Raw genomic sequence first — 14,168 nt, forward strand, 5'->3', positions numbered from 1 at the left:
TCTTTGTGCACACTCGCGCCTCCAGACCCCTGCCGCTGCGGCTCCCCTAAGTCTCCGAGTCTCCGAGTCTCCGTGTGCCTTTCTCTCTACCTGACAGTCCAAACTCCCCCTGTATGAGCCTGGGTCCTTGGGGTTTTACCCGGAACTGGGGTTCAGTGCAGTCGGGGGCTTCCTTCCCCCTCCGGCCAGAGAAAGCCAGCCAGGCACTCCTCCCGCCCTTCCTCTCTGCATGCACGTGTCTCCATACCTCAGCTCTTTGCCGCTCCTTCTCCATGAGCTTTCCTCTTTCCTTCTAGTTGTAGAATTTCCACTCAGCCAGCTTTCCTGTGATTCTGGATGGTGTCCGTTCTGTCTTTTAGTTGTAGTTTTGAAATTGTTGTGCAGGGCAGCAGTTTAGATGCTTACCTATGCCGCCATCTTGGTTTCTCTCCTCCCATTGATTTTTAGGGAGAGTAGAAGAGCGAGGGAAAGACAGAGAGAAATATTGTTCGATGTGAGAGAAACACATTGATTGGTTGCCTCCTGCACATGCCCCGACCAGGGATCCATCCAGGGAGGAGCCTGCAACCAAGGTACATGCCCTGGACTGGAATTGAACCTGGACCCTTTGGTCTGCAGGCTGATGCTCTATCCACTGAGCGGAACTGGCTAGGGCAAATATATATATATATAGTTTTAAACTGAACTCAAAGAAACAGAGAGTAGAAAGGTGGTTACCAGGGGCTGGGGGTGGAGAAAATGGGGAGACACAGACCTTACACTGTGAACCCTGTGCCCCTGAGAAAAGGAGCAACCATTCCACGTGTTTGCAGGAGATGACAAGGTGCTCCGGCTGTGGCACCCCAACATCAGCACCAAGCCCGTGGGGAAGCTCGTGGGGCACATGTTCAGTATCACCGAGATCGTCACCAACGAGAAGGACCAGCTCGTCATCAGCCTTTCCTCGGCCAAGGTAACAAACGGAAAACACCGAAACGAAAGAAGCTTTTTTTTTTTTTTTCTTTAAAATCAACTATTGGGAAATCTAGAATCCAGACAGTTTTTGCCTAAAATAGCTGACAGTCACTGAGAAAAATATTACCAGCGTGGAGAAGGGACTGATGAGCCAGCTCGCTGTTCTGTCTGGGCTGATTACAGCACCAGGAAGGGTATGTTTAAAGAGTAAAAGGACACAGCTCTGGGGAGAGAGCCAGTGTTGTCCTCCATAACAAACACAAGAGGCCCTCCCGTTACAGACATCGTCATCATTAGGTGCAGGAAAAGCTAGGATTTCTGTGATTGCTGCTGTTATCCAACAGTGTTTCGTTTTGTTTTTGTTTTATTAACCATCACCCAAGGACATTTTTCCACGGATTTTTAGGGAGAGTAGAAGAGAGAGAGAAACATGGATGGGAGAGAAACACATCGATGGGTTGCCTCCTGCACAAGCCCCAACCAGGGCCCAGGCCAGGGAGGAGCCTGCAACCAAGGTACGTGCCCTTGACTGGAATCAAACCCAGGACCCTTTGGTCCACAGGCTGACGCTCTACCCACTGAGCCAAACCAGGTAGGGCTCAAACCATGTTTTAAATGTTCTAACCAATGTGGTAAAATAAGAAAAACCAGCTATAAATATTCTAAATAAGGAGACTAAATTACTATATTTGTAAGTAATGGGATTGCTTGAAAATCTTAATAAAATCAGCTTAAAACTTTAAAATAAGTTTAATAAGGTGACTGGTTGTAATAGCAATTTTTAAAAATAAATTTCTATGTAGGAGCAGTAACCCAGTTGGAAAAAAATGGTCGAACGGATAGCATTTACAAGAGCAAAAAAATTATGAAATACCTAAAAATAAACTTAACAAGCAGTATTCACCATGAGTAGAAGATAACTGTGAAGTTGTTCCGAGGTACTTTTATTTAAGAACATCAACAGAGAGATGTTCTACATTACTGCCTAAGAATATTATACTCTAGGATAGTGTCCGGCAAATTAAACTACATATTTAATGCCAATCAGGATTATTTAAGTATCAGTTTTCCAAGTTTAAAGTTAATGTAAAAATAATAATATGTAAAAATCCAAAAACTTTGAAGAATATCTTTATAAGATGACACTTTCCCTGTCAGATGCTCATTAAAACATATTGTAAAGCCACAATCAATCACACAGAGTAGTAGTCAATACAGGAACTGTTAGACCCACCTATGAGACAGATAGAAAATGCAAGAATTAGTTCATGTGTGTATGGAAATTTTGTGTATGATAAAAGTAGTATTTCACATCTATGAGCAAAGGGTGGTTTTGTTCATTAAATTTTGGGAAAACAGATTAGTCATATAAGGAAAATATGAAATCAGATCATCACTTCATACTAAACAGAAAAATACATTCCATGTGGATTAAAGATTTTAAATGTGGACTATAAAACCATAGAAATTCTAAAATTTTCCATAAGAAAATACAGGTGGCCAGCTGGTGTGGCTCAGTGCTTGAGCATCGACCAATGAACTAGGAGGTTGAGGTTTGATTCCCAGTCAGCGCACATGCCCGGGTTGTGGGCTCAATCCCCCGTGTAGGGCATGCAGGAGGCAGCCAATGATTCTCTCTCATCATAGACGTTTCTCTCTCTCTCTCTCCCTCCCTCTTCCTTCCTCTCTGAAATCAATAAAAAATATATATATTTTAAATATAATTACGCTATAAAAAAATCACAGGTTTCAAAGCATATTGACATCAACTCAATAAGGTGGAGAATGTTGGTGTTATTGAATCCATTTCAGAAACAAGGAAACTGAGGCTAGAACTGAAATCCTAATCTTCTTTTGCCTCATCCTTTGCTGTTTCCACCAACCACAGTTCAGAAAGTGTACACCTAAAGTCAAAATACTGCCAGCCGTGAATGTGTCTCAGCCAAGCAATAGGATTAAAAATAATTTGAATAGAGACCAATTTCTTCACATTCCTTGATTCCACTCTTAGGCTCTTCCCCTACTTGCCCCTCATTCTAGGCTCTGAACCTAAATTCATACATAGTCCATGATACCTGTTTACCCCATAATATAAACAGCTGATAAGGTTCGATGTTCTAGCTATTCTCTTAAAGTGTTTACTAGAACAAAGTCAGTACAAGCTCTGAGTAATACTGGCCTACAGGGAGTATAAATCCAAGCTCCTTCCCAAGTCACATGACTCAGTCACATGACTCAGACATCCTTATGTATTTACACAGAAGGACCAGCTTATATCCGCAATAGTGAAGCTTTTAACTCAATTAACTACATTATGTGTCTCAAATAAGAAGTTAGCACCTTTGTGAACAGAAGTGCTTATGAAAGCTTTATAAGTAGTTTTATAAAATGATCACTTATTTACTCAACAAAGATTCTAAATTTAATAGTTTAATAATAACTATTATAATTTAAAGATATTTAAGGCTGATGCATGCTAGGAGATATAATCCTTGATGAACTCACACTTATTTCTGAAATTCAATCACACTGTAAATTGCTAAAAGAAAAAATAGAAGATGGAGAAGACGAAAACCGTTATTTCAATTGACAAAGGGTAAACTTGACCTAGTTTTGCTGACTTAATTCTTCCTAGTCTCTTTTGTCAATCCAAGATGTATTCGAGAAGTTAATTCTCTTTCCTTCCTCAAAGGAGAGCTCCAATAACCTATTTCCCCATACTGTTACTATATTTACACCATCTCTAAAAACTGCTTTCGCCCTAGCTAGTTTGACTCAGTGAATAGAGTGTTGACCTGTGGACTGAAGGGTCCTGGATTTGATTCCAGTCAAGGGCTCATACCTTGGTTGCAGGCTCCCAACCCTGGTTGGGGGCATGCAGAAGGCAATCAATCCATGTGTCTCTCTCACATTGGTGTTCCACTCTGCCTCTCCCTTTCCCTTCCACTCTCTCTAAAAATCAATGGAAAAAAATATCTTTGGGTGAGGATTGAAAAAAAGAAAAGAAAAGAGAACTGCTTTCTGTAATTCTTACATGCCTCGGCAGGAGAAAGGGGTGGTCTTAAAACCCTCATTTAGTACGCTGTTCCCATCTTCTTAAGTCATGACAGAGCAATTTGAAACACTCCACCGAAAATACGTCTTCCCTCTATTCTCTAATCCATGCTGTAAAGAAAAACGTGGCTTCTATTGCACTGTAAGTCATACTCGGTATTTTATTATTTCTCCAAATTCTCACAGAATAATAGATACTATGTTTTCCCTCCTCTTCTGTAATGATGGAAAAATCCAGTTCCTTTAAGTAAACTATTTCCCCCTGATATGAATGAACAATAATTGAGCCAACAGACAGAGTTGAGCAAATATGTACTCATCCAGTAAGTCATACTGTGCAGCTAGTTCTTAGGAGCATCTTCCAGACTCTGAAAATGCTTCACGTGAACAGCTTTGAGTGGGGAAGGCCAAGGGTCACAGTGGTGAGCTGTGGTTCTCCTCCCCCAGGTGTTCAGGGTGTGGGACATACAGACTCTGTCACTGTTGCAAGTCTTCCACGACAGCCAGGGAGGACCCGGAGACATGCAGATCTATTCCATGATCTATGACGCCAATCACGGCATGCTCATTGCGGGTAAGTGTCCCGATTTATGGCAAACAAAGCTCGTATTCTGACTTCTAACCTTTTTTAACTAGGACGTGGGTACAAATTAGAAGAAAAACAAAACTAGAAGGGGAATTTATAAACCTTTATTCATCACAGTGGGTATTTAATTCAATTTTATTCCTTCCTGCATTTCCATGGCTGGGTGGGTAAAAATGTGTAACTGTCCTGCATGGCTGGTGTGGCTCAGTGGTTGAGCATTGACCCATGAACCAAGAGGTCACCGGTTCGATTCCCAGTCAGGGCACATGCCCAGGTTGTGAGCTCAATCCCCAGTAGGGGACGTGCAGGAGGCAGCCAAGCGATGTTTCTTTCGCATTGATGTTTATATCTATCCCTTTCCCTTCCTCTCTCTCTAAAACTCAATAAAAATATTATTTTTTAAAATGTGTAACTGTCTTCTGAAAATACCTAGAAAGATGTGACAGCGTGGGTTAAGTAGAATCGTGGGATGTATAACCTGTTGCTAAGACAAGGTCAGTTCACCTCTGTTTTGACTCTGGGGAACAGGAATATGGTCCATTTTATTTATTTAAGGTTTTATAGTTAAAGGAAGCATTTTTATTTTTTTTATTTTTTTTAGTCCTCAATCCGAGGATTTTTTTCCATTGATTTTTAGAGAGTGTGGAAGGGAGAGGGAGAGACACAGAGAGAAAAACATCAATGTGAGAGAGACACATCAGTTGGCTGCCTCCCAGATCAAGCCAGCAACCGAAGCACATGTCCTTGATCGGAATCGAACCTGGGACCCTTCAGTCCAAGGGCCAGTGCTCTATCCACTGAGCCAAACTGGCTAGGGCAGGAATATGATCCATTTTAGAGCAGATGCACCACTTTCTTCCGGCATTTTGGCCCTGGGCATTCTGATAAGAGACAGTAGTTACACAGTGATAAGGGTGCTGTCCCTCCTTCCTGCCTGCCTTTGCTTCTAGACAAAGAACAGTGGAGCGAGAGAAGAGAGGCCCAATGACAGATGCCCAGAGCTGATGCCAACAGGATCGGTGCCTTCTTTCCTTGTTGCCTCTTGGAAACACATGCTTACTACAGAGGCACTCACAGCTGAGCACTGCTCATGTGCATACCCTCAGGCTCTGGGAGAAAAAAACGAACCATATTAACAGTACAACTTCCTTCTGGAACACCAACCCAGAATGCATTTCTAAGCAATTTCCCAGTGACCACCTGCTCTGACTTCCCCTGGGATTAATTAGGGCGAGAAGCTTCGAGTGTTATTTGACTGGCTGGGTACCATATTCCTCCTAGTTCCATCCTGAGGTATTTGGATTGAAAAATATTCATCACAGTCCTTTACCCACGAGTAGGTTTTATCTTAAAATTTGAACAACCGAGGAAAGGGTTTAGTAGTAACTCGAAACTCCTGCTGGAACGTTTCGTAAAGTTGAGATTTCTTGGAAGAGACTTTAGAAACTCAATGCAAAGGGGAAAATCCACATTAAAAAAAAAAAAAAAAAGGAGAGAGGATTTCTTTTTGTATGAGCTATGGGATGCTTTGGGGTTCTTATTTATATTCCCAGACATTGTACTCAACCAGGATACATGGTTCATTGATTTTGAGAGTCAAATCATACTTGCAGAGCAGCCTATTCAGTAAAACCAACCCAAACACCCTTAGGAGAAGAAAGTAAGGAGTGCCTGCTCTCCATGTACCGCACTGTGGTGATTTGGGAAATAATCTTATTTAATAGTAATGTTGCAAGCGCTGGCTTGTGGTCATTTTCATTGGTTCCATTTAATAAGACCATGATTACAGTGGGTGGTTTTTTGTTGTTTTTTTATCATGCGTTGGTTGAAAAGGGCTCTCTAACAATCAATTCCAGTCACTAAACGGCAGCTCACCTGCCATTCCTGTCTCCTTTCTCCCTCCACACCAGACAGAGGGGCACTCTAAGGAGGAAAACAGAAACCACTGAAAGAGGGTCTCAGGAGACCCAATGGCCTGCACTTGAAAATTAATGCGGCTCAAAATGGATGTTCTTCTCTGGCTCAATCACATTTGCTTTATTTATCAACATTGTTTTAGAGTAAATGAATGCATTTTCCCCTCATTAAAGTTCCTAGGCATTGATATTACTAGTCTCACTGATAGGCTGTTTCCAAACACAACTGGTTGGATAAAATCCTTTGTGGTTCAAAACTTCTAATATTGTCCTAGCCGATTTGGCTCAGTGGATAGAGCATTGGCCTGCAGACCAAAGGATCCTAGGTTCGATTCCGGTCAAGGGCACTTACCTTGGTTGCAGGCTCCACCCCGGCCCAGGCCCTGGTCGGGCTCGTGCAGGAGGCAACCAATCAATGTGCTTCTCTCACATCGATGATTCTCTCTGTCTCTCCCTCTCTCTTCCACTCTCCCTAAAAATCAATGGAAGAATATCCTCGGGTGAGGATGAACAATAATAAAAAAACTTCTAATATTGGTTCAAAAACAACCTTCTAGTATTATTTATGAGATTCTTATTTCTGTCCCAGGATCTACTGTTATTGACATGTACCCTTTGACTAGGATGATACAAGATACAAAACAGGTTCCTCACACACATGAGCGAGAAATCAATGTCATGATTCACAACAAATACTTCCACCAAGTGCTTACCATCTGCTCCGAGTCCATCATTAAGGTTAGTGCGTGTTGACTCTGCAGAAAGAAAAAGGCAAAGCAGATGGAGTTTTTCTTCTTCCTGGTAAGTCTTTGGCTGATTAAGTAAATGCAGTGGCACATCTGATGATGCCCTACATTCCATCTATTTTTAAGCTTTCACATGAAAAACAAGTATTTTAAGCCAGCTCAGACTGCTTGGTATTAAGTGACATGCTCAATTAAATAAATAACGCTAGTTGTTACTATCAGAATAGGAACTTTGCCCGGCTGGCCTCCGTGGCTCAGTGGTTGAGCATTGACCTATGAACCAGGAGGTCATGGCTCCATTCCCAGAGAGGGCACATGCCCAGGTTTCGGGCTCGATCCCCAGTGTGGAGGGCATGCAAGAGGCAGCCAATCAATGATTCTCTCTCATCGTTGATATTTCTATTTCTCTCTCCCTCTCCCTTCCTCTCTGAAATCAATAAATATATATTTTTTAAAAATAGTAATTTTAAAGGAAATCTATCTGTTTATCTATCTATCTATCTATCTATCTAGGGTGTACCCCCAAAATGTATGCACACAATGTCTGTAGGTTCATTGAATTTTGAAAAGGAAGCGTGCTTTAATAAGCACTGCCTTTATAATTCTTCAATATGTGCATACATTTTGGGGACACCCTGTATGTATGTAATTATTTTAGATGGAACTCTGGAAGGAGGGTATGTTAAGAAGAAAGGGAAAGGCTGGGTAGATGTTTCCTATCACCCCTCTAGGTGTGGGCTATGCGCCAAGGGCCTTACATCCATGCCCTTAGTTAATGCTCCCGTAGTTCCCTGTGGACAGATAGAGTTCCATTTGAACGGTGAGCAAACGAGCGCTCAGAGAGATCGGGCAGCAGGACTGGGATTTGAACCAGGTTCGTCTGATGTGCATGCCCACGTCCTTGCCTCTGCATTCCCCTGGCCCTGCCCTTGCTGTGCTCCCGGGAGGCCGGGGTGCGTGGCCATGCCGGCGTGTCTGTGACTGCATCCACTGCAGTCACGTAGCAGTGGTGGCTGGAGGTGTTTGCTTCAAGCGTTTCTGTTCATTCCGTGCCTGCCCTCCAAAGGGAGACAGACAGGACCAGTGCGCGCCTTCCCCGCCACCCCTTCCCAGCCCCTCTCAACCTTTGACCTTTTCTGCACATCTGCTGGAGATTTTCTCAGGTCCAAATCTCATGAGGTTAGTCAGTGATCACTTAATTCTGGTAATGCCGCCCTAGTTTGGCTCAGTGGATAGAGCGTCAGCCTGCAGACTGAAGGGTCCGAGGTTCGATTCCTCGGTTGCAAGCTCCTCCCTGGCCAGCCAGGGCCCTGGTCAGGGTGAGTGTAGGAAGCAACCATAGATGTGTCTCTCTCACGTTGATGTTTCTCTCTCTGTGTCTCTCTCCCTTCCTTCCACTCTCTCTAAAAAGCAATGGAAAAATATCCTCGGGTGAGCATTAAAAAGTAAATAAATAAATAAATAAATTCTGCTAATGCCTACGGAGTCAGTGGGGGGAAATGAAAACTAAACCTGTGCTGCTTCCATGCAGTAAGACCCCTCCGGGGAAAGTATCTTCCCTGGGGATGCAGACACCAAGGTCAGTTCCCATGCCTGCTGGTTGGAGAGGGATGTGCTTCAGGCCAGGAGATGGGTGACCTCTGAAACCCATTCACGCAGTGACACGCTTTCTCCATGAAGGACCCCTCTAGCCCCAGGGGCACGCAGAGGTGAAGAGCATGGCCTCAGGGGGCAGACTGGCTCCATTCAGAGACTGTTCCATCAGCTCCTCCCACCCCCACCCCAACCCCATCACCCCCAACACCCCACCCCCATCACCCCCATCACCCCATCCCCATCCCCATCACTCCCATCACCCCACCCCCATCACCCCCATCACCCCATCCCCATCACCCCCATAACCCCACCCCCATCAGCCCCATCACCCCACCCCATCACCCCCATCACCCCACCCCCATCACCCCCATCACCCCACCCCCATCACCCCCATCACCCCACCTCCATCACCCCCATCACCCCACCCCCATCACTTCCATCACCCCACCCCCATCACCCCCATCACCCCATCCCCATCACTCCCATCACCCCACCCCCATCACCCCATCCCCATCACTCCCATCACCCCACCCCCATCACCCCACCCCATCACCCCAACTGCTGCAGCTTCCCTTCAGGTCCCTGGAGGGGCCATGTACCTTCCCAGCTCCGGCCCTTTGCCTATGCTACCCGCCCCCTCCCCGCCGCCAGATAACTTGAGTGCAACCAAATTCATCTTGTGTTGACACTTCACTTTTATTTTTTTAATACATATTTTTATTTACTTCAGGGAGGAAGGGAGAGGGAGAGAGAGATAGAAACATCAGTGATGAGAGAGAATCATTGATTGGCTGCCTCTTGCACACCCCATACTGGGGATGGAGCCCACAACCCGGGCCCTGACCAGGAATCGAACCATGACCTCCTGGTTCATAGGTCAACGCTCAACCACTGAGCCACACCGACCAGGCTTGCCACTTCACTTTTATTACATGTGAACATAGCAGATCCATGAAGAGGGGAGATTCAGACCCAAGGACTACGGGACTGAAGTGCCTACTGTATTTCCAAAGAGAGATAGTGATGAGTCTTGTGTTTTTTCCTTTTCTTTTTCAATAGTTTTTTTTTTTTTTTTATTTTAGAGAGAAAGGGAGAGTGAGATAGAAACATCGATGCTTCAACATCCATCAGGTGCCTCCTGCATGCCCCCTGCTGGGAATCAGGCCAGCAACCTGGGCATGTGCCCTGACTGGGAATCGATTCCATGACCTCTTGGTGCATGGGTCAATGCTCAACCACTGAGCCACACAGGCCGGGCAATGATGAATCTTGACATGTTCCTGCATTTCCTGATTACACCCACCCTGGTTACAGAGGCAGCCTTTTCTGAAGTCTTAGCCTTTCCCCCATCTCTCCATCTCTCTCTCTCTCTCTCTCTCTCTCTCTCTCTCTCTCTCTCTCTCTCTCTCTCCGAACCCCTCTCCCTAATCACTCCTTGGAAAGCTCCCTCCTCAGGGTTCTCTCAGATTACAGGTGACCCCTACCTAATTTGGATGAGTGCCAACAAAGGGAAAACATCCAGGGTGATCTTTTCTGCTGGACTCATCACTGTCACATTTCCATCTTGCTCCATACTTACAATAGCAAAGGACTACTTCCTGCACAGCCAGGGGCTTCCTGGAACAGTCCCTGCCCATCTCAGCCACAGACACCCCCCAGGGCAGCACAGTCACTGCGAGGTGGCCTTGCATCTTTTAGAACTGCATCTTGTAGAACATTCATTGCTTGCCTCCTACACGCACTTCAATCAGGGCAAGGATTGAAACCTGTAACCCAGTTACTAGTATGTGCCCTTGACTGGGAATCAAACCTGAGACCCTTTGGTCCAAGGGGCCAACGTGCTAACCACTGGCCCAAACGGCCAGGGCCATAGCACCGATTTTGAGGCCGTCTTGAATATTGTAAGTTTCTTGATAAGAGCTGAAAGGCATTTGATTTTCTCGTTCTTACGTACAGGTGTGGGAGCTTGAGACTGGCCTCCAAATATACCAGATCCTAGACCCGCATGGCTTCAATATTGAACTGACTTCGGCAGCTGTCGATGACACTGGATTTCTTTTTGCCACAGGAGCGTATAACGGTCAGACTACGATTCAGAGCACGGCCTCCCTGCGCTAGTGCTCTGGGCGTTTGCTCTAGAAACTCATGAGTAGTTTGGGTCACAGGGAGGGCATGAACCAGGCTGGACCATGTAACCATGACAGCGAGATCACAGTGCCTGATGGGAAAGCGATAACTCTTCTTTGATGGGCATCCTTGTCCTGAGACTGCTGTTCACCGTGATCAGACTTTCCATTACATTCATACAGCTGCTTTACAGTCTGCGACAGTCTTCCCCACATACAGTCTTCCTCCATCTTTGCTTGGACTTATCTGTGTTGCACTGACTCATTCGGTCCTACTTTTGGGGGCCACCTGCTAAGATATACATATTAGGTTCAGTGGTTGTTGAGAATATTTTTATTGACGGTAGATTTGGGGGCCAGACAAAATATCCAGCCAGCTTTGTCATAGAACACCTAGAATTCTCCTTTAGACTTGTCTGTCCGTGTGAGCTCCTTGCGGGTAGGTGCTGAGTACACATTGGAGGCTCAGGCTGTGCTGTGTTGTTATTGTTTTTGTTTTTTGTTTTTTTAGTTTTTATTGATTCCAGAGAGGACGGGAGAGGAAGAGAGAGAGAGAAACATTAATGATGAGGGAGAATCACTGATCAGCTGCCTCCCACACGCCCCCTTCCGGGATGGATTGCACAACCAGGCAACCAGGCATGTGCCCTGACCAGGAATGGAACCGTGACCTCCTGGTTCATAGGTCAACGCTCAACCGCTGAGCCCTGCTGGCTGGGTTGTGCTGTTTTGTTTGATGTCCCTCATGTTGGGGAGCAGGACATGGAACATCCAGGAACTGGAGCTACAGCCTGCTTCCCTCTCACCTCACTGTGTTGTAAACTCCAGAAAGAACTGCCTCTCACCTCATTGTGTTGTAAACTCCCAGAAAGAACTGCTTTATTTAGACCAACCGCATGCACTGCGCACAATACATTTATTCTAGGGACATATTTACTGGCATGACAGCCCATTGATGGATTGAGTGGACATCCTGCTGTAAAGGTCTGCTTTTTATTTTTTTTTTTAAGTTTTTATTGATTTCAGAGAGGAAGGGAGAGGGAGAGAGAGATAGAAACATCAATGATGAGAGAGAATCATTGATTGGCTGCCTCCTGCACGCCCCTCACTGGGGATGGAGCTTGCAACCCAGGCTGTGCCCTGACCGGGAATCAAACCATGGTTCATAGGTCAACGCTCAACCCCGAGCCATGCCACCTGGGCTGAGAGTCTGCTTTTTAAAAGTGTAAGCAGATAGCAATACCCATGAAATAAAAATTGCCCCTGCTGAGGGGATGCGGTGTGATTGAATGAATGCAGCTCCTCTCTCGTGGGACAATTCCTAAGAAAGCAGTCCCCTGCTCTTAGCAACCCTGCACCATGTGAAAATTAGTCATAACAGAAATTCTGAGCAATGGACACAGCTCTTATCAGACATAAGCATTAAGCAATTCAATGTGACTGAGAGGGCACTATTTTCACGCAAGCATAATATTTTATTTCCTTGGTCACACAGTCTCAACTAGAGGGTTTTTTTAAGTATTGACAGTTAAGGGAGGGGAGGCAAAGTGCTGTGAGGGGCAGCCCACCATATCTAACCCTCAGGTGACCTTGCGCTCTTTACTATTGCAATGATGATTTTTCTATTAATAACAATTGTGGCCTGCCTAGGAGGCGTGGCTCAGGGGTTGAGCATGGACCTATGAACCAGGAGGCCACAGTTCGATTCCCTGTCTGGGCACATGCCAGGTTTGCGGGCTCAATCCCCAGTAGGGGGCGTGCAGGAGGCAGCTGATCCATGATTCTCTCTCATCATTGATGTTTCTCTCTCTCTCCCTCTCCCTTCCTCTCTGAAATCAATAGAAATATTTTAAATAATAATAATAATAACTGTGGCATGATATTAGACATACAAATGGATAGATATTGGGGGTATTTAGCAAAAGCCTTGGGAGAATAAAGGCAGAAAAGAACCACTTACGACAGAAAGCTCAGCTAGGGGAGTCCAAAGAAAACGGTCGCAATTTCAAGACATCGCCTGGTCCTGTTTCGTGTTTGTCAGCCTGTGACCAATCACGGCCCCCAGGAACGTATTTTGTGCCCATCAAGGCCAGGGAGACTCACATTTCAGTAGGAAACAGACATAGAGTAAATCGTGGGCAGAAAGCTTTCAAGGAGATCCATGTTCTCGAGATAAGAGCTGAGCTTTCTATCAGTTCCTCTTCACCCACCACGTCTCCTTCTGCTCAGGAACCGTTAAGATCTGGGACTTCGGCAGCGGGCAGGAGATGAAGGTGCTGCCTGAAGGGAAGGACTGGAAGGAGGAGGAGCACTGGGTGAAGCGCCTGGCGTTCCTGAAGGTGCAGGAGAAGCACCAGCACCTGCTTCTCGCCTTGGAGCACAGTGGGAAGATCAAAATGATGCAGGTTTGCCATCCCCCGTTGACAGCTGTACTCTCTCTGCTCTTCTGCGGAAAAGCAACTGAGTCTGGGGACCATCCCCACTGAACTCCTCTCTTGGCAGCCAGCTGAGGGTGGCGTTTCCCCACCCACCTTCCTAGGGGGCTGCTAAGTAAGCTTACAGTCTAGAGCAGAGGTCCTCAAACTTTTTAAACGGGGCCAGTTCACTGTCCCTCAGACCGTTGGAGGGCCGGACTATAGTTTAAAAAAAAACTATGAACAAATTCCTATGCGCACTGCGGGCCCGGGACGCGTTGGCTGCTAAGCAGGACAGGCAGTGGCACCCGGCGGGCCGGATAAATGTCCTCGGCAGGCCGCATGTGGCCCGCGGGCCGTAGTTTGAGGACCCCTGGTCTAGACTCTTGGTCCTAGCAAAGAGCCAAAAAGGCCCTGGCTGGATTGGCTCAGTGGATAGAGCATCGGCCTACAGACACAAGGGTCCTGGGTTCAATTCCTGGTCAAGGGCATATATCTCGGTTGCAAGCTCCATCCTTAGTAGGGGCCATACAGGAGGCAGCTGGTCATTGATGTTCCTCTCGCATCATTGATGTTTCTATCTCTCTCTCCCTCTGCCTTCCTCTCTGAAATCAATAAAAACATATTAGAAAAACAAAACAAAGAAACAACAACAAGGAGCCAAAAGGAAGAGCTGCTCAGTCCAGCAGGTATGGCTCAATGGTTGTCAACCTGTGAACCAGGAGGTCAGTGGTTCGATTCCCGGTCAGGGCACATGCCTGGGTTGCGGGCTAGTT

At 45.8% G+C, this 14,168-nt stretch overlaps 1 protein-coding gene across 1 annotated transcript in view; it reads left to right on the top strand.

The window, feature by feature from the left end:
* Positions 1-14,168, top strand: part of WDR64 (WD repeat domain 64) — a gene marked incomplete at both ends in the record, with an annotated part of 58,975 nt that overhangs the window by 17,214 nt on the left and 27,593 nt on the right. The window contains 5 exons of the mRNA XM_080651038.1: positions 813-952; positions 4,456-4,582; positions 7,100-7,248; positions 10,809-10,932; positions 13,208-13,383. Of these exons, the coding sequence (XP_080507164.1) occupies positions 813-952; positions 4,456-4,582; positions 7,100-7,248; positions 10,809-10,932; positions 13,208-13,383 (716 nt within the window). The remainder of the gene's footprint in view (positions 1-812; positions 953-4,455; positions 4,583-7,099; positions 7,249-10,808; positions 10,933-13,207; positions 13,384-14,168) is intronic.

This window comes from Plecotus auritus (genome assembly GCF_963455305.1).
Source record: "Plecotus auritus genome assembly, chromosome: 14".
Taxonomy (NCBI): Eukaryota; Metazoa; Chordata; class Mammalia; order Chiroptera; family Vespertilionidae; genus Plecotus; species Plecotus auritus.